General features: G+C 36.3%; 1 protein-coding gene across 6 annotated transcripts; it reads right to left on the reverse strand.

Moving 5' to 3' along the window:
• Positions 1 to 352: 352 nt before the first annotated feature.
• Positions 353 to 5,901, reverse strand: LOC126695533 (riboflavin synthase). 6 transcript variants are annotated; one of them, XR_007646043.1, is made up of 4 exons: positions 4,843 to 5,900; positions 3,604 to 3,774; positions 636 to 793; positions 353 to 504 (listed from the first exon to the last, which is right to left on the reverse strand). XR_007646043.1 is itself a non-coding variant. In XM_050392327.1 (2 exons), the coding sequence occupies exon 1, from the start codon at positions 5,690 to 5,692 to the stop codon at positions 4,850 to 4,852; it is 843 nt and encodes a 280-aa protein (XP_050248284.1). In that variant the 5' UTR covers positions 5,693 to 5,901; the 3' UTR covers positions 353 to 793; positions 4,843 to 4,849. The 6 variants fall into 6 exon arrangements, 3 of the variants coding, with proteins under 3 accessions (XP_050248284.1, XP_050248282.1, XP_050248283.1); XR_007646041.1 differs by having other exon boundaries at positions 353 to 793; XR_007646042.1 differs by lacking the exons at positions 353 to 504; positions 636 to 793 and adding an exon at positions 1,747 to 2,174.
• Positions 5,902 to 21,662: the final 15,761 nt, after the last annotated feature.

A 21,662-nucleotide genomic window follows, 5' to 3' on the forward strand; every position in this document is an offset into this window, starting at 1 on the left:
ATTATTGATGATTGAATATCTTTTAATTGTCACATAAGCCTAGGAGACATTTGTTGAAGGAGGATTGCATTATGGTGGGAAAGAGGGGAAAAAAAAAAAAAGAGGCCAAGCTAGGATCGTAAGGGCAACTGGTGGAGAGAGAGAGAGAGGGGAAGTAATGGGAAATTAGAAAAAATAATTTTTGTTTTACTGAATATAAAGTACATTGACCTACTTAGTGAGCTCAAAATGACTTAATTTTGAATAAAAAAAATTACGTAGTTTTGATTTTATATACCAATTTACAAACAAATCAAAAACGAATATGGATGGAAAAACTTTAGTCTAAACACTAGATAATATTAACTGTATGAATCCAAAATTTTTAGCTTCAGGAGGCAAAATCAAAATTACCTTCAAACTTATAAAAATCCAAAAAATCCACATAACACGTGGATAATGTATGCAAATATTATATAGGCATACCAATACAAATCACCAAGTACAAACCACACATCCCCACCCCTATAAACAAAGAGAAAAAACCCATTTATTAAATAATCAAAATGGAACATGAAAAACAGGTCAGTAATAATGACAAATCATATAATGGAAATCCCCCGGGGATGGCATTTTTAATGGGGGAAGATGTATACCAGGAAAGATGGGGTCGCATGCTGCATGTGGTGCTGGCAAGAGAAAACTCCAAGCACTGGTAGTGAGCTCTTGACTATTGTATGCAACAAGTGATAGGCCACCACGATCCTACTGATTACATCACAAAATTTTCGAAAGAAGTTTATCCATTGGCCTCCTGCAAATAACCCGGCCACCCAATTTTTTTTTAAAAAAAGGAAAGAAACAAAGATGCTAATGCAGACAATAATGATGATGGAACAAGCACATGAATATTTAACATTAAAAAATTAGTAAAAGCAGAAACTAGCATTGAGTAAGAGAGTGAACGAAATTATTCACACCAAATGTGGTGTTTACGAGGTGAACGAAATTCTGACTTGGTAAACCAAACAATGAAAAATTAATATAAAAATAAGTTCATCAAAAGCTTTGTTGCATTAAGCTTATAATAACATATTGCAGTTAATCTTCTGTAGTTATCCAATTGACTAGTTTAATAAATCATGCAAAATTAGCGTGCACTATTTTGTCTTTGTTCCCTTTGTCTTTGTGTGACATACTTGGGACTTGAGGCAGAAAAGTTGGACTCCATCTTCGTTATGAACACACACAAGCAGCCTCCAAGAGATGCCTTCCTCTTTCACATTTAAGAGGTTGTGTATAAAAGTAAAATTCTGTTTGTTTTTTAGTATGGTGCACGTCTTCTTATCAATAATTTAATGTTGTTTCTTTGCCATGCGTTTGTTCTATTAAAAAATCGTATCTTTTTTCACTGAGTCAACACACATGCTCCTTGGCCATCTTAACAGCCAATCCACACGCAATGTTTTGTTTAGAGTATCTGAAACGGTGAAACCAATCAAGCTTCAAACGGAGCAAGAAATAAGTCCTGGAGTCTAGCATAATTAAGTAATTTTTTTTCTTTTATTTATACTAATACCATCCAAATTTCAATTATGTTATTAAAATATTTCATTTAGTTTACATATGATTTTATATTTGGCACAGTGCTAATTACATTCCAAATTTTCATCTCTCTGTGGAAAGTTACAAATACACTTGGCAGGCCCCAGAATCCACAACCTCACCTCACTTTCCATCCTATTATTATGAAGGAACAAAGTGTCATTTGAGAAAGAGTCCATAGGCACAAATTTTTCATTCCTCCCAAACTTCACTTCTGTCTTCTCAATAAGTGAAAGAATATAGCAGATTAGAAACATCATAATGAGTATCAATTACATGATAAAAAATGTATGGTAAAATCATTTATCATGACTTAAGATTTTGTGTATAAGCAACTGTCATGATCTACTAGTTGAAAGGGAAGGGCCCTGCATCTGCAGCAGATGAAATGTAGTTTGAACTTTCAAGAATATAAAAAACATAGGAACTGGGAGAAAGAAAATTGATTGTGGCAGCAAGAAAATATACAACGCGAAATCCTTGTGATCACAAATCATCTGATACTGATTGTCACCAAAGGAAGGAAACCTAGTCCTGATTCATATTCTCCCAATGTCAAAACATCAGACTTGCCTTTAAGGAGTCTACATCTGAAATTAAGCAAAAACAAGGAAGAATGAAGACCATTTAGAGCATAAATCCGTGACCAGAGTAATAGATGTGTACATGAGCTCTAGCTCAAATGGCACCTCCCCTCTAAAAAGTGCAAAGCAGATGGTGAGGCCATGGGTTCAAGCCCACTAGGTGCATGAATAACTTACCAATAATTTTAATATATATATATATACACACACACATGAGGCAATGACGAGCTTCTTCAGTAGATACAAAGGTTTAAGTCAGACAATTCTAAATAATTTTTTCTATCAGAACTTGTCTATGGTGCCTGGGAGTTCACTTATAGAACTGAATGAGGCTTGAAAATAATTATTTCAAAGAAACTTAAAGTAAATCAAAGGGCTTTTCCCTGAAATTTCGCGCTGCTATCGATAGGAATTTAAGCAAATGAAAGAGAAAAGGAGTGTTAATCTACTATGAGAACCATGAAGCCAGAGGGCACAACATACAACAGATCAGTGACACTGAAAATCAAAGGTAGACAGAAGCAATATGTTTCCAAAATGATAAACCCTCATTTAATTCATTTATAGTATCCACCCTACATATGATTCCTCTAGTGGAAGAAAGATAACCTTTTGGAATAGGTAATGGGTCAAGTATCTGAAATTGCAAAAAGTGCATCTCTATAATGCATTTTTGGGTGCAAAATGGCATAAGGAGCATAATTGGTTCTTATGTTACACTTTTATTTAGACACATACAGTATCTTGCATAGGGCTTAACTCATCCTTTTTCTTAGTTGAATCTTCAATATATGAAAACAGGATTTAGCTTGTCATAATCAAGGTGAAAACTGTGTCAGAAGTGGAGTTTGCAGAAGGTATCCGTACTATCAAATAAATAAGTATTTAAAAGATATGTCAGCATCAATGAGGCCAAAGATCTTTATTTATTTTTTTTTTTTGATAGATAATGAAAGTTCATTAATCAAAATAGCCAGGTACACCAGAAGTGTACATGGATAGGAGTACATCAAGCTCGTAAATTACAATGATTAAGCATATCTTAAAGATTAGAACATGAAAAAGAATTAAAACAGAACTCCAATCAAGCAAAGAGCGGAGGAGGTAAGATTCAATCTCGAGAATCGACCGTTCCTTTCCCTCAAAGCATCTAGCGTTCCCTTCTCGCCAAATACACCATAAAACACAATGTGGGACATCCCTCCACAAGTCTATGTTACAATGTCTACCAAAAGGGCCTTGCCAAGCTGTAAATAAATCCGTAACACTTTGTGGCATAACCCAAATCACACCAAAAAGGGCTCACACCATAGACCATAGCTCGAAAGCAATGGGACAATAAAGAAGAAGATGATCTACTGATTCCCCACTCCTTTTACACACATAATGACAGGGACACCCTTGTTCCATAATCTATCAAGAGTCAAAATCTTACCTAAAGCGGCAGTCCACAAGAAGAAAGCAACTCTAGGAGGGATCTTTGAGCGCCACAAAGGTTTCCTAGGAAAAAGAGTGTCAAGGGTCCAGGAGTGAACAGCTGGAAATCTACCGGCAAGACAAACTTGAGATTTACCATATCATTAAGGTCCTCCATCCCCTTGATGCTCTGAGGAAAATTTTATAGTTTGAGAGACAACCAAATAAACTTGCGCCACTCAGATATTTGTCTTTTATTATCCCACTTGTCATTGGTTTTCATAAGATCAACATCAGACTACATATTAGCTCTTAATCTGTTCAACACCATGCATGGATGTGGTGTGGAAATCTTAGTCTTTACAACAAGATATCTAAAGCAATGGCTAAACTTAAGTCTAGCTGTGGACCAACTTTTTAAAACAAAAGAAACACTTAAAAACATATTTTTCAAATTGCTCTCCATTGCTACGCAAAGGTCCAGTAATTGTGTACAAGGTGAAACGGAACATACTTTAAGCTGTCCTTTTCTTTATTTGTTGCTGCCTTTTCAGGCAAGAGATAGCTAAAGCATAACTCAGCTTAACGAAGCATTATCAAAGCCTACTTGATACATCTTTAATCATAACTGCCAGCAGTCATGTATATATGCAAAATTCTCACTGTTCAGCTCAATCTAGGGCCACATACTTCTTTCATTTCAGATATTCATGGCTTTTTAAAAATATATATTAACAAGGGGTGCAAAACTCTTTGAGCACCTAACTAATCTGTGGAGTGCAGACATACATAGTCCCCTGTCTCACACACTGTACTCCCAAAGAGTTGCTTGGATTCTAGTTAGGAAAGTCAAACTCAATACTCCATTTGAGAGATCATGATTTCAAAGAACAGCTAGACCAACCCCTAAAAGAGTCATGGCTTTATCTACTGCCTCAAACTCAATGCCATCAAATTCTCACAATCATCACACAACCATTTTGACTTCAAGTGTTGGTTTTTCCTAGAAGATCCAAATTTAGCCACATTTTCACTAAAGGAACCTCCTATATGATGCACTTCACGTGATCATACATAACAGGCAAGTCTAAAATAAAATTCTTTCTCTACAATACAGTTATAGCACCTTCACTGTGAATACCCAGAGAGTAAAAATAGCAAACCAAAATAACACAGTTCTTTCTTATTCAAACAAAAACAACATGCATTGCAACAAACAATGATGCAATCACAGAAACGAAAAAACATCATTAAGTACCTTTTTGTCAAGAAGATTTAATAGAATCAACAAACCCACTACTCAGCAATCTCTCCACATACTTCCCCAATATATCCACCTCCAAATTCACCTTCTGCCCAACATTCTTCAAAGGAATCACCACCTTCTCCTGAGTGTAAGCTACCAACATGAAATTAAAGCATTCCTCATCATCAAACACATCCACAACTGTCAAACTAGTCCCATCCACAGCAATAAACCCTTTGGGCACTATATACTTCAACAACTCCTTCCCAGTCTTTACCTTGATCCACAAGGAATCCCCCTCAGGCTCCTTTGACACTATCTCCCCAGTCCCATCCACATGCCCCTGCACAAAATGGCCCCCCATTCGGCTCGTGGGCTGCACTGCCCGCTCCAAATTCACGAGCGAGCCTGGCCCGAGCTCGATCAACGAGGTCTTCCGTAGTGTCTCCGGCGCTAAACCGACAGTGAATTCGGACAATTGGGTATCGAATTCAGCGACCGTTAAGCAGGTACCATTAACAGCAATGCTGTCACCGAGATTTACGCCTTCAAGAACGGTTTTTGCGGCTATTCTCATGTCGAATCCGCCATCTTCGGCGATACCCAGTTGCTTAATCTCGCCCACTTCTTCAACTATGCCGGTGAAGAGGCAACAGATGTGGGATTCGAATCGAGTTCTCAAATGGGTTTTTGGGTTTTTTTGGATTGGGAGGAAGAGAGAGAGAGTGGAGGGTTTGAAAATGGGGTTGAATTTGAGGTGGGGTTTGGGTGAGATGGCAGGGGGAGTGAGAATTGAGGCTCTTGGAAATGTGGGTTTTGGGATTTTGGAGAATGATGTGAGAGAGAAACAAAAAATCGCCATTGAGGAAGTGGAAAATTAGGGAAGATCAAGCAATGAAAGGAGAAGAAGAAGAAGAAGAAGAAGACAAGAGCAAAACTCTGAACCTCGGTGGACAAATAATCAACCTTAACCACTGTCGGAGCCACTGTTCAGATGGACTCGTTGTAAGAAAAATAAATATAATAATAATAACAACAACGGCGACGACAATAACACACACAGCAACGTAACTAAATAGCTATATGGCTATTTTAGATCCACCAAAACACAAAAAACTACCATCCAGTAGTAGAATTATAGCTATTTTTTTAGTTTCATTGCTACAATGCACATCTATAGATAGATGTGCAATATAACTGAGTGCTAAAAAAATAATATTTTATTAAATTTCTCTCTCCTTTCATTTAAAAAATATTTTCTCTTTCTTCCTTTCTCTCTCTCCGGCTTCTCTTCTTTCTTCCTTTTTCCTTCTCAATTTTTTTTCTCTCCCTCATCAACTCTCTGCTTCACCGATCTGTTTTGGGTTCATCTTCATCACCGTCCCACGTCGCCAACTCATCTCGCCCAGTCCTTCATCGACGATCTTCATCTTCATCGCTGTCCCATGCCACCGACCCATCTCGCCCAGTCCTCCATCTCACCGCCAATCCAAACTCCATTGCCGACCAAAGCTTCATCGTCGATCCAAGCTCCATTGGCACCGCCTTCATCGAACTCAAGAGCGCTGCGGATTTCATGGTTGGATTTTGTGGCTGTGACTAGATTTCGTGGTGGCAATTTGGCTGGATTTCATGGTGGCTGTGGGCGATTGTTCTTGGTTGGTCATGGTGGTGGATCGGTTTGTGGTGTTTTTATTGTAGTGAGATGGATTGTTTTATTGTAGTAGATATATTATTTTATTGTGATGTTTATATTATTTTATTGTATTGATAACTAAAATAGATCCACTACTACAGCATGTGTGTAGGTAAAATAGTTAAAGTAACTTTTGGTGGAGCTAAATAGCTAAATTTTTAGCTCCACTGCTATGGATGCTTATAAGGCTTTATTTGCATTTTCATGAACTTTAACTCACAACCAAAAATCGGTGGGGCCCATAGGTAGCATATGCTTATTTAGATGAATTTCCAAACCATTAACTTAGTGATAATATCTCATAATTTTGAGTGATGGGTGAACAATTTTGGAAACACGGTGAGACTGTTTTTAAGTTAAGAGTTTTGAGTTATCAGTGGCAGTTTTGTAAATTTCCAGCAAACACGGGTCGCACAGTAATGTCTCGACCCATCACTGCAGACTTTTGTGAGCAACATATATTTTTTCTCATTACTTTCCCAACCACCAAACCATACTCTTCTTCATCACTTTCCCTTTTCCCTTCTCCCAAACCCACAGCACAAGCAAAACTCGGTCCAAAAGCATTCTTGTAATCCATCCGAAAATCTTTTGCTCCAGTTCCGCCGATTAGCATAAGGCCCAACTCCAACAAAGCTTCGTTCACCAATTCCATTTTCAGGTGAGACCCAAATGCTCCCCTTTCATCTGTTTACATGCCTGCAGCAGCTGGGTTTTGCCTTTTCTTTTCTTTTTTTTTTTTCCATGTTCCTCCATTTCTTCACTATGAATGCTTGGTTAAGAACAATGTCTCAGTATAGCTACTCATGCATATTTTTTTCTTTGTATTTACTCTCTACGTTGGCTGTGAATGCTTGTTTACTCTTGAATACCCTTCATGTTTATGCCTCTTTTTTTGTTTTGTTTTTTTTTTTTTTAGAAGTTTCTCTGTCTTGTTCCTTTATTATAACCATGGTATTATGAACAATGTCTCAAAATTTATAACCATGTATTGTGAATGCTTTGCTCTGCTTTTGGCTTGGACAAAAAAAAAAATAAAAAAATAAAAAAAATAACTACCCTTCTTAGAGTACTCTACCTATATGCCGCTGTTTTTTTTTTTTTTTTTTCTTTGCTTAATCCATGCTGTGGGTTCCCCTACTTATTTGCTCTATTGTCTGACTTGATTGGGAAAAAAAATTGTCAGCTTTTTAGTGCATGTTTGCAACACATCAAGAAACATGTACCCCTTCATAATTTTTTCATATTAATTTATTTGACGAAGGTGAAGCAGTGTTACTAATGAAAATAAGATGATACCTAACACATCTTTAAATCTAACTTGGATCACATACACGGATCTCATGAAGTGCCATGATGGGGTTTCATCTTTAGAATTTGATATTTGTGGTTGTTGTTGGTATTATTGTAGCTAACCATAAAGGGTATTTCTTAAACTGCCTATGTATTCACTGTCAATTAGTTAAATGAAATCTTTCAATAGTATGTTGTTGCTTTGGTAAGTGTTGTTAAACCTCCACACCATGGACGGCATTGAATACATGGAAATGTTTATTGTTTATATGTGATTGTTACATGATTAGAGGTTGTTGTTAGATGGCTGGGGATTTGAGGAGGTGGGATGATGACTGTGTCGATGAATTATGTGACATTGTCTTTGGCCAATTCCTGCTGGGTAATTTTGCGGAAGGTGTTCCCAGTGAGCCATTGTGGGATGTGATCACACACACTCTCAACGCTTGAACTGGGAAGGAGGATAGGTGAGGGGCAAAAAATGAGAGGCAGAGAGAGGGCTTCTCAAAGATGTGAAGGTCATGTTGGGGTTTATGCCTTAAAATCCAATTTATTGACATGTCATAAATAATTAAATTGTTTAATTATATGAGACTATTAATAATTGAACTAATGGGACATTATCATAGTCCTTGAGATGCATTGTATGTGCTTTATGTGACTTAGTCACAGAAAATATAAATCACAAGTTCCTTGTAAACTGAAAAGTAGTTTGTAGTCAGTGATGAAATTGGGCGTTTTATCTGCGAAAACTATAACACATCAACTAAGATGATTTATCTTGATCATGTAAGTGGAGATTTCTAGTTGATGTGTTGATATGTCTTAAGAGTTAAGACATATTGAACTGGACCACTGTAAGATTAATTATTCAATCAACAACTGTCACTTGAATAATTAATCTCACGGCTTCTAATTTCATAGACTTTTAATCCTGAAAGGGTAGTGAACTCGATCATAAAATGTAGGTTACATTGATATATCAAGACTGAGATCTAATATTCACGATCAAAATCTTAGTATGTTAGGTAACCACACATAGTGTTGAGGGAACACGTTTTCTCAAGATGGAATTCATAATCTATTTTTGTAGAGACACGAAATATCCCCTTGAGATAAGTTTAATGGGAACTAGTTATTCAAGGCGCCCACTTTAATAAGGAGTCACTAAAGCTTATATTTATTGAAATTGGATTTCAATAAATGTGAATAACTAAAAGATTAAACCGGGTACTCAAAGATAAAATAGTTGTTTACAAAGTGACAGTTCCTTATGACTTTGTTCACTATGAATATTTCATGGATGGGTCAAATGATATCATTAGAGTCTTGGGATATAATTTATTAATAAAACCTATAGTGTAATTATATTTATATAGTGGTATTAAATATAATTAATAGTAACTTTAGATTTGTCAAGAGTTGAGAGAAAAGCCCAAAGCCTATTGGAGCTAAAGTCTTATTTGTTTCCTTTGCTCTCATCTCAAGCCACAAACTAAAGCCCAATTGGGTATGCCCAAAAGGCTAACCCAATTGGATAATCAGTTTTTATTTAATAAGAGTTATTAAATAAAATAACTACCAAGGTAGTTAGTATGTACGTATGATAAAAATAAAAGAAAACAGTTTTTCTCTACAAGGAGAAGAAGAAGGATTTTTCTTTGAGAATTAACATAGATAAAGACTAATTGAGAAACCAAACTTCTTAGGCATCATAGTTAATATGTACGTATGATAAAAATAAAAGAGAACGGTTTTTCTCTACAAGGAGAAGAAGAAAGATTTTTCTTGGAGAATTAACGTACATAAAGACTGATTGAGAAACCAAACTTCTTAGGCATCACGTGGAATTGAGATGAAGATTAGAGGTATTCTCAAGTCTTAGTTTTGAATTTCACTGCATCAAGATACACTTTCTATTCTTTGTTCTATAATTCAAGGTTACATGTTATATCTCATGAATGAAGTAGATCCGTGATTGTTGCTTTCCTTGTGTGTTTTGTATGAGATGCAAAACCAAATTTTCCAACAGGTCAATAGTTTGGGTGAGGAGAAGTTGCAAATAACAGAGGAGTTGTGGAGAGAATTGAGAGAGAAGCTGATGAGATTTTGTGGGAAGGGCATGAAGAGGAGAGAGGTATTAAACACGGGTAGTCTGTTGTCGTTGTAGTGCTTTTGCAATGCAATCAATACTATGTGAGACCTAGTGAGTGACAGAAAGGTGGGTTTTTGAATTTGAGATAGTTGTGAAAATCTTCAGCCAAACGAGCGTGAGAGTGAGTTATGGGTTTTATTGAGTTAGAGTTGTGAAATATTGGAATATGAGTTTGAGTGAGGAGATTTAAGTTATGAGTGTTGGGATATGAGTGAGTGACAAACCAAACAAGGCCTAAATTTTTATTTTAAAGTGATATTTGGTCATTTTGAGCATTGCAAGGGCAAAATTTTATGTTTATTTTAATATAGAAATCTATTCTTTCTATTTTATATTATTACTATTCAAAAACACACATTATATATTCAGATTATCTACTTTATACTACATTTTATTATTAAAATATAATTTTTTATCAATTTTTTATTATTATTCTCTCTCTTTCTTTGTGTATATAAGTAAATAATTATTAAAAAATGAATTTGAATGTGAATAGTAACAATGTATATTTATACAGTTAAATGTGCAAAATTAACAGTTATGTTATTTTACCCATATTGATGTGATGTGAGTGTTCTTTTTTAAAAAAAAATACTCCCAAATTTTTTCTTTTTTTAAAGCTAATGTATGAGCCCTAAGATTTTTTTTTTTTTTTTTTTAAGGGTAAATAGATGACTTTCATTCAAAATTAAGCAGTAGACAAAGAGTTTTAAGGATAGTTCCTCTCATCCTACAACCCAATATTGTCATAATATAAAAAGCATAAAAATGTCCACAGGCGGACTATCAAAAACAACAAAGTCTTATTGGTGAATGACCCTTTCCTAGCTAGAGCATCTGCACACTTGTTGGCTTCCCAATAACAATGACTTATCTTCAATTGGGAAATTGGTTGATGAGAGCCCTGCAATCCATAACAAGAGAGGAATGGTTAAGATTACAATTGGACTCGCTAGAAATCCAGTCAAGAACAATTTTTGCATCAATTCATATTTCCAATGCCAAGATATTAAGAGCTATGCATAAAGTTAACCCATCCCTTAAAACCCATAATTTTGCATCTACGCTAGTGGAATGCCCAATGTAGGGTCACAATTTGAAGCCCAATCCCAAAATGTATGGAGTCTTGATCCAAGGAGCCTAATACAATGAATTTGTAGAGAATGGGTTGGAAACCCGGACTTTTGCAAATTAGATGATCGGTCAATAGGTTTTGATGCTAAAGAAAGAAAGATAACAAAAATTTATTAGGTAAAGACGTCCTCGGGCTTTACCTGAGGGGGTTGATTCTTAAATATTGTTCTTAAGACTTTGTTACAAGTCTGGTACCCAGATTGCTCTGGCGCCTTCTTTTTTCCCTTCTCCTCTATTTTATATTATCTTCATCTCATTTCCACCGTTCACGTGTAGATTTAGATTGATAGTGCTGATACTTGTTCCGTTAGCCCCTCCCTAAAGTCTTTAGGAGTGGTTGTAAAGGCTGAAAAAATGGTTCAGTTAGTTGCAGAGCATTTAATGCAATAGTAGCAGCTTTCTCATAGATATTTTCGTGTCTTCCTTTGTCCTGTTCTTTCTCAATACTTATCCTCTTCCATGGAATGGTTCGGAGTGTCACTCTTAATGGCAGGCCATTCCCTTTGTCCTCGGCCTTGCCTAGCCGAGAAGGAGTTCTTCCTCGAATTGGGCCCTTGGCCCAACATATACATAGATATGGGCTCCCTGGTCTTTCACCCCCACACCCAATATTTTGGGTAAATCCTTTAATCCACCGCTCATTGGAGTCACGGATTAATCCCTCTTTGCTAGCCCTTCTATGATTCTCCAAAGTCAAACCATCTATATTGAGTTTGCACCACCCATTGAAGGAAAATTTCTCTAACTCATTATATGGCGAATGACAAAACAATTCACTTGTACTTCATATGACTTAGAGCATCTCCAACAATTTCAGCAAATTTTTGTACTATTTGGAGAATGAACAGTGACATTTAACTTTTACATACCCACTTTTTCAAATACACTTTCAACAGATTCTCTATCTCATTCTCTATCTCATTTAAATATTATTTCTTCATTCATTCTTTATCATCATTTATTTTTCCTATATTTATTCTCAACAATTATATTTTTTAATGAAAAGTGTTATATTTACAACATTTTTTGCAATACTTTCACAACAAAATTTATGTGAAAAGTTGTTACTAATTCTAATTTGAACTCACCACTGAAATTATCTTTTTTCTCGCCAATATTAACTAATAACAATTTGTTACTTAAAATTTATTGTGAAAATATTGTGGTAAAATTTCTTAATTAAGATTTTTTATTTTTTATATTATTTTTTATTCTTTCATTTCATTCTCCTCCACACACGTGTCCTCTATCCCCCTTCTTTTATTTCTTTTTCTCCTTTTCTCCTCCAGAACCTTCCAGCAACATCTCATTTGCTCCTCTGTTCCTCAAAAAAAAAAAAATTGCTTTTCTTATCGGAGAAAAGACAGAGACAGAGACAGAGACAGAGAGAGAGGAGAAAGACTGGGAGAGATCAGCTTGGCCTCCACCGCATGCATCTCCACCGTCACTCCAGCATCTCCATCGCCAGGCTGGGTTAGATCGGTTTGTTTTTGTTTTTTTTTTTTTTCTTTTTGCACACTTGCTTGTTCTGATTCAAATTTATTTTAAGAATTGGATTTTGTTTTGTGGTTTGTGTTTTGTGTTTGGATTAGTTCTTTTGCTCATGAACAGGTCTCTCTCTTTTCTCTTTTTTCTTTTATTTTTTCTGATTTCATTTGGTTTATGAGGGAAAAAAAAAAAAAAAAAAAAAAGCAACGGCAACGGAGAGAATGAGATGGAAAAAAAAAAAAAAAAAGGAAGCAACAGAGAGAATGAGAGAAAAAAAGAAATCCGGATGAGAGAGAAAGAATTGATAAAATAAGGAGTTGGTATAATATTTTAATGCAAGAAATTCAATTGCTAATGTACAGTAACTCATCAGATCTGATGAGCTACTGTTCATTAGCAAAAAAAATTTCCGGATATAGCTAAGCTGTTGGAGCATGAACAGGAGCGTATAGAGGATGAACAGTGTAAAATATTCTCTATATTTTGGCTATGCATTGACTGTTGGAGATGCTCTTATTTAATTAGTCATATAATTTATTTAAATAATCTATTTAGATTGTTTTGGATAATTGGCATATAATAGCTTGAAATAAATTTCTTCAAGCCTATTTGAAGGAAAACTTTTTTTTTTCTTGGATATTTAAAAACTATACAAAAATATGTTTTAGATAGAGCAAGGTTTGAGATGTGGACACGTGGCAATTATTTGACACATGTCTAAATCCCAAAGTATTGGACTCAAGTCAATTCCTTTTGGATAAATATTTTTAAAACCAGTTTTAAAAACATATTTTTAAGTGGGTTCTAATTAGCTCAACCGATAAAATTTCTTGTAGCTGAACAAGAGACACATAATTCAATCTCTACCTACCTACAACAAAAACTGATTGTGGTGTCTTAATCTGATAATAACGAGCAATCATTAGGAGTAAATGTCATAGGTTGAAACTCTAAAAAAAACGTATTTTAAAAATGATGAGCCAAAAATTAACAAATTCTTGAAAGTTTATGTTGGAATATATGCACAAAAATCTACTTTTGTGATTTTGTGAACAAGATCAATAAACAATATATGCTCAAATCTATACGTGTGAATGTAGAGAAAATAAAGTAAAACTTACAAACCAAATGAATGAAAATTTTTTGATAAAAAACTAATTAAGGATAGTGTTTGACACTACGTCCTTAAGATAAATTTCACCCCTCTTACTATTTATTTAGTGATGCTTTGAGTCTTTTAGATGTTTGCCTTTCAAGATACAATGATCAACAACACGTAGAAAAAGCTCTACAATCTTCATGCACAACAAACAAAAATGTGTGTGTGTGTGTGTGTATCTCTCTCTCAAAAGACTCTTATGAATGAATGTAAAAGAAAAATTTGAAATGAAATGCGGGATGACCATTCATAGGTACATTTGCACCATTTCAAAATAGGTGCAATATTGAATAGACATATTGTTACTCCCTCACATTAGATAAGAAAATGTGCAATAACGAATAGACATATTGTGTTGGAATTAAGTACAGTGCACACAGACAAACATTAAAATAAAAAATGATTAAAAATTTGATGGACAAAACCTAACCCACATGGGCCGGCACTTACATAATCAATTTTTCATTCATACCTTAATGGTTTTTGATAAGTGTCTATGACGTTAATATATTTTTCCCAACAATTTAAAGTCACAAAAATTATTTGCTAAAAAAAACTCACAACAAATGTTCTAATCTTTTATCAAAAACAAACTCACAAAAATAAAAATTTGCGATAGTTAACATTTAAGTTGTTCGGATATCCTCTAAAAAAAGGTTGGGATATGTTTAGAAATTGAACTTATAGTCTTATATAGCGTATTTTTAGACAATTTTTTTTTTTTTAGAGAGATTTAGACAAATTCTGGTGGCGGGCCAAAAGACGTAAAGAACGCAGAGTGTGAAGTGAAATTAGATCCATTTTGAGGACGAGTTTCAGGCAAAATGGAGGGTTCTGCCCAGTTGTGGTCCGACATGTTGATGAGCCTGAAGCAAACAGGCCCCATACGCAAGTATGTGAAGGCCATCTTTCGTAAAGTTAGTTAAAAGATATAGATCTTATTTGTTTAAAGTAATCTTATATATTCTTTGTTAAAGATATATTAGTCCAATGTAATAGGCCCAAGCCTAATCCTTCTAGTCTAAGGTTTAACCTACTATATATACCCATGTTATGATTCATTGTAATACAGGATTTGTACTATAATTCATTGTAATACAGGATTTGTACTACAGCCTAATATATTATTGATGTAGCTCTTTAGGATTTCCTCCGTGAATATAGGCTGTTAGGCAGAACCATGTAACTCTCGTGTGTTATTATGTTCTATATTTTATGCTTTTGCTTCTACATCCCTATTAACATATTCAACGTTGTGTGTCAATTAGGGAAGTCAATACCGTTTTATACAAGCCGATATGGCCGGTATTTTTCGTTCCAAAACTCACTCCAATACAGAAACACCCCCTATTTTGTCTCACTCTAAATACCGGACCATTTCGGAATGTACTAGCCATTACGGCCCATTTGGCCATTCTGGACAAAAAATGTATTTCGGTCTAAAATGATTTCTTCAGCAATTTTTTCATTTAAACCAAAAAATAAAATAAAATAAAATAAACAAAACAAAACAAAAAAAAAAAAAAACAAACAAACAAACCATGAACCAGAGGTTAACAGAGGCGTGGTGCCACCCTAGTGGCGTTGCTTTAGTTGGGCTAAGCGGAACTGAAGCTTGGTTGGACTAATCGTCATTTTATGGAAGAAAGAGAGAACAGTTGAATAAGTAGAGAAGGAGATGAGAAGAAAAAGTAACAAAAAGAAAAAACAATAAAAAATAAGAAATAGTTGAAAGTTAAAGGGCCCGTTTGGTCATAGAGTACAAAAATTGTTGTTTAAAAAGATGTGAAAATTGTGGTTTAAAAAGTGTTGTTGAAAAATATGTTTTAGCGTTTATAAACCAAAAAAAAAAAAAAAAAAGTGTTTGGTACCATGGTTTAAATAACAAGTTTTAGTGTTCGAAAAACTTAAATATATGTTTGGTATGTGTGTGTTTAATTTTAAAAAAAACTGACAACCTGTACAAAATAAAATTTTTTATTTGATGAAGGCAGAGGGTTTGATGAGAGGAAGAGAATTGAACACAGGCATGTCACATCAGGTGGTCCCCATGGTGTTTGAAAGTATTTACGGTACTGCCACTTCCAACGTTGTTTGTTGTTTAAAAAGAGGCCACAGGTGATTTCAAAAAGCATCATTTAAAAACCATATTTTCAACAACAATTTTCAAGCAACACTGAACACAAATATGTTGCCAAACGCGTGTTTTTATTTTTAAACACTATTGTTCAGTTTTTAAACACCGAATACCAATGTTTAAACTCGGTGACCAAACTGCCCAAAAAGGTGTGGTTGAGGGATAAGGAGTAGAGTTATTGTCCACACCAACTCTCATCTATTTCCAAGGCAATCCTGTGGGTTTTACAAGTTTCAATTTTGAAATTTTACTTTCTATTTTTTTTTTTTTTTGAAAACTTTCTATCTTTTTCCGTAATTATATTATATTTAATTTATTTTTTAAGTCTTAGATAATGTTAGATTGGATATGATATGTTGGACTTGGGCCATTTTTATTGGTATGTTGAACTAAACATATAGGTGAGATATAAATTTAATAACTATATACATTAATCAGTATCGAAATATTTCATTGTTTATCAAACCAAAACGTCTTCTTGTACAGTATTGACTCCCTTGATATCAATGCTAATATTTAACTTCTTCTATAAAAAAAATAAAATAAACTCATAATTTATGCTATTGACCATTATCTATAAATTTAAAATTTTACATTTTACATGACAAAATATATCCTTGAACATAGATAAATATCTTAATTGAATAAAAATACATATTTTCTTTTCAAAAAATTTAAAATATACTGTAGAATTTAAGTGTCATATTCACAATTCTCACAAAGTTAGTGTGGGGGCAGAGAATTCGCGGGCCAAGCCCACTCTGCATTAGGGCCCAGGCCCAAGCCAAGGAGAGCCATTGCCGAGGACGACCTCATGCTCGGCACCACACGAAATGCCTGAAGAAAGGGGCAAACTGAGTGTAGGGGCAGGGCAAGGGAAAAAACTGCCAACATCATAATACAAAATCCTGTATCTGACAAGTTCATACTTTAAACCATACCCTTTAACTTTCCCAACGACCCCAAACCACTCTAGGTATGGGTTGACAGGACAGGTCTGCACCCTAGAAAAGTGAAAATTACACGTGGACTCTAAACGGGGAAACAAACACTAGTATAAAAGGAAAAACCTCTCAGAAGAAAAAAGGACTCCCTCCCCCGGTAAAAGGGAGAAAGGGAAGGATATAAGGCTCCTCGGACAGCGTCCAAGGACTTAAGTCCTACAACCCGTACTAATGGAAGGCTTAGCTAGTCAAGCCAAGCCCGCCCATATAAGAACTTCCATAGACGCCACGATTAAACCGTCCACCTGTGCCCAAGGTCATGCCTTTCAAGCCCACTCTCTACAATCATATTGTTGGGGCCCTTTGCATACGAGCCCAACGTCATTCTTGGGCCGTTAAATAAATCGTGTCCCTACAATTGGCGCCGTCTGTGGGGAAGGCTTGCGCATTGGCTCAGGCGGCGGCGGAGTTGAGCCTTTGTCAAGCAAGGGTCTGTGAGGGTGTCTTCATTTCCAGCGACATGTTGTTGTTGTTCCAACATAAGTTCCCACTAGGAGCTATGCCTGGCAGTGCCAAGGGCACGGGCAATTCTAGGGGCTTCCAACATCAAGCTAACCCCTCCTCACCTGGGTCAAGGGGCTAACCTTTGGAAATTAAATCAATAAATAAGTAAGAAAATTACAAGTTTTGGACAGAACCAAGGCCTTATATGGTCCTCGGACTCAAGCCTCTGGGAAAACCAACTACTTAGAAGAAGAATTACAAGTTTTGAATAGAATCAAGGCCTTGTATGGTCCTCGGACTCAAGCCTCTAGGGAAACCAACTACTTAAAAGAAGAACTACAAGTTTTGGACAGAATCAAGGCCTTGTATGGTCCTCGGACTCAAGCCTCTGGGGAAACCAACTACTTAGAAGAAAAACTACAAGTTTTGGATAGAACCAAGGCCTTGTATGGTCCTCGAACTCAAGCCTCTGGGGAAACCAACTACTTAGAAGAACAACTACAAGTTTTGGATAGAACCAAGGCCTTGTATGGTCCTCGGACTCAAGCCTCTGGGGAAACCAACTACTTAGAAGAAAAACTACAAGTTTTGAACAGAACCAAGGCCTTGTATGGTCCTCGGACTCAAGCCTCTGGGGAAACCAACTACTTAGAAGAGAACTACAAGTTTTGGACAGAACCAAGGCCTTGTATGGTCCTCGAACTCAAGCCTCTAGGGAAACCAACTACTTAGAAGAGACAATACGGGGTTTGGACACAACCTGGACGTTAGATGGCCTTTAGAATCTACCCCGAGAAAGAATTCCCCATTTGATAGTTGGGCTAATCCTAGGACTGCATAGATTCCCCAGCCTACTCTCGAATTCTCAGTACCAAGGGAATTGGTGCAACTGCAATATAGGGTCATACGTTGTCAAAACACAGTTAAAGTCCCTCGCTGCTCGGCTACCCTCTCGGATGAAATATTTAGTATTTATCGTTCTCGGACGGTTGCCGCGCATGCATTACGGGGCATTAAGCCGTTATCTTAATTGGTAAGGTTCTGTTTCAAGGTTTCCTGCTTTAAGCATCACTAAAGGAAGATACATACATAGCGCACCCATTCACAAAGTAATTGCTGCCGAAAGGAAAAGTATTTACAAAGAAATAAATTCATCTTTTATTAAGACAAAAAAATAGTACGGCGTACAATGAAAAGCTGGAATAAGCTTATACTAAAACTAACTACATAAGCGAAAAGAAAGATACAAGAGAATAAAGAGAAAGCCGAGGAAGAAGTGCAGAGGAGAGGTTGGCTGCTGTTCCAAGACGTTGTTCAAGGAAACCATTCCTCAACACTTTTACATGCCTATAACTCAGGCAGCCAAAGAGCCCAACTCGGGGCTTGCACCGTTGAAGAAAATGCGCAGAGAGCCCGACTTCGGGCTAGCGCAGCTGAAGAAAAGGTGCAGGGAACCCAACTTGAGGCCAGCGTCGTTGAAGAAGAGGTGCAGGCAGCCGAAAGTTGATGGGCCTCCACGTAACCACGCCTGCGATATAGCAGACGGCGCTGATGGCGGAAAACTTTACTTCTGACGCACCAAGAATCTGGTGCGACCAGTACCTGCTTCGGATTTTGACTAAAAGAAGGAGAAATACCATTTCCCCCTTTGTCAAGACGGAAGATTTTCTTGAATCTGTGCCTCCCTTGCCCAGACCACGCTACCTTGAGTCTCGGAAGGACCCGGCGCCTCTGTGGCGGATGGAGTTCCTTTACCCCTGTCCGTGTCTCAAACATATTGCACAAAGGGCGTATAGCACTGAAGACGAAAACTGTGATTATAGCTGAAGGGTTATGATTTTGAAGAGAATCGTAGGGTTTGTGTGTAAGGAAAATAACCTCTTATCCTGCTTATATAAGAGGTAAGGTGGGGGCATTCAATTCATGCAGCTTTCCAAGAAATGCTACGGATAAGGTAGAGTTGGCTCAATTTCCAATGCCATTCGCAACCGTAGGATCTGAAGATCCTCGTGAAGGCACCCTTGAGTATTGAAGCGTCAAAGGACTCCACGTGAGTGGGTAAAGGAATGCCTCTAATATGGCACGTCTCCCATGTAAATGGAAAAACATAAATCTTAGTAGAGTACAAAATCTGAACAAGCTATGATGTAAGCCCAACATTACCAAAACCCTCCTCCCCGACTAAAAGTCGGGCAGCAGGATTTTGAAGGGCTATTGTGGGGGCAGAGAATTCGTGGGCCAGGCCCACTCTGCATTAGGGCCCAAGGCCCAAGCTGAGGAGAGCCATTGCCAAGGACGACCTCATGCTCGGCACCTCACGAAATGCCTGAAGAAAGGGGCAAACTGAGTGTAGGGGCAGGGCAAAGGAAAAAGCTGCCAACATCATAATATAAAACCCTGTATCTGACAAGTCCATACTCTAAACCATACCCTTTAACTTTCCCAACGACCCCAAACCACTCTAGGTATGGGTTGACAGTACAGGTCTGCACCCCAGAAAAGTGAAAATTACACGTGGACTCTAAAGGGAGAAACAAACACTAGTATAAAAGGAAAAACCCCCCCAGAAGAAAAAGGGCTCCCTCCCCCGGTAAAAGGGAGAAAGGGAATGATATAAGGCTCCTCGGACAGCGTCCAAGGACTTAAGTCCTACAACCCGTACTAATGGAGGGCTTAGCTAGTCAAGCCAAGCCCGCCCATATAAGAACTTCCATAGACGCCACGATTAAACCGTCCACCTGTGCCCAAGGTCATGCCTTTCAAGCCCACTCTCTACAAATCATATTGTTGGGGCCATTTGCATACGAGCCCAACGTCATTCTTGAGCCGTTAAATAAATCGTGTCCCTACAGTTAGGATATTCAAGAATTGACATGTCCTACTTATAAGATGAGAATTTTAATTTTTCCTGTTTCAATAAATTTGATATTTTAGTGGGATATAAGTCTCGAAATTTTATTGTCAAATGAACTATTAAATTTTCATGAATTAACAATTTTAACTAAAAAAGACAATCTGAAAAGAAAGTTGATGAGGTTGGTAGAAGTTACCAAACCTTTTGTTTTTAGGGTTTGGCTTAAGTCCTTACCTAAAATGTTTGGTGTAACGAGCTTGTAAAGTTGGCTCTAGGCTAGGCTAAGGCCCCATTACAAAAGAGGCGCAACCCATTTGTAAAAGAGACATTATTGTCTCACACTAAGAATGTTCACATTTTGTGTGCAGAGTGTGGAAATTCTTTTTTTTTTTTTGTGTTTTTTTGGTGCGAGGGCAGAAAAAAACTGCACCACGAGTGTGGAAATTCTTGAAGTGAGACAATTATAGTCATTTATATTTATAAAAGGAAAATTGTTTCTCTTCAAACTAATTTGGAACCCTTCAAACTCTCCTTATATCTTATTGGATGTAAATTTTAAAAATCTAACCATTGGATTGCATGTTTTTATTATATTCTCCATATTTGCAAAATTTTACGAAAATCAATAGTTATGTCATCAATGATAAGTTTAAATTTCAAGTTTTTAAAGTAAAAAATTATGCACAAAAAATAAGCTTATTGATAGAATAGTAAATAACATTTGAATTAAACGAAACTTGACGTGCATGTTGAAAATAATATAAATAATATGTAATCCAACTGTTAGATTTTCAAAATTCATATTCAATAAAAATAAATAAATAAATAATACTATGACCGCATAAAATGGCACAACTTGTGCCATAACTCGGCTACGTGGTGGGTTATAAGTGATAGAGGTGTGTCTCCACATGGACCCATTATCCTACACAATACGTTGTCAACACAAGTCACCTAATGTCCTACACATTTACTTACCCTACATATTTACTTACTGAACAATCTCTATCTCTCACAAAATCAATATTAACTTCACTTAGGGTCCATTTAGTTGGGTGGATTTTAGGAATGATGAAAAAAAAAGGAGAGAAAATTGGGAGAAAAAGAAAATTATTTAAGTATTTAGTTGGGTGAAGGGTATCAAATTAGTAAAAATAGTAATTTTAGAACCACACCTTTTACCACCTAATTTTTCACAATTATCATATATGACAGATTATGATTGACTGTATGTCATTTTTACATAAACCCACTACTTTTTTTTTTTTTTCCTTCACTCACAATATACCACGTCAAGTTGTGGCAAGGTTGTTGCACAAAAAGAGTAAAGTCGTATATTTTATTTTCCCCAGTGAAAATGCACGTGTTTACAAGTTTTCCTTTTCCCCACCCAAAACAAAGAAAAAGTAGATTCAGGCATATCTAATTCCTCCTCCTTAGCTGCCTAATTCGTAATTACCGACATCAT

Source organism: Quercus robur, chromosome 8 (genome assembly GCF_932294415.1).
Source record: "Quercus robur chromosome 8, dhQueRobu3.1, whole genome shotgun sequence".
NCBI classification, from domain to species: domain Eukaryota; kingdom Viridiplantae; phylum Streptophyta; class Magnoliopsida; order Fagales; family Fagaceae; genus Quercus; species Quercus robur.

What these genes read in the sequence shown, in the direction of transcription:
- LOC126695533 (XM_050392327.1), bottom strand. Translation starts at nt 5,692, where the DNA reads ATGGCGATTTTTTGTTTCTCTCTCACATCATTCTCCAAAATCCCAAAA.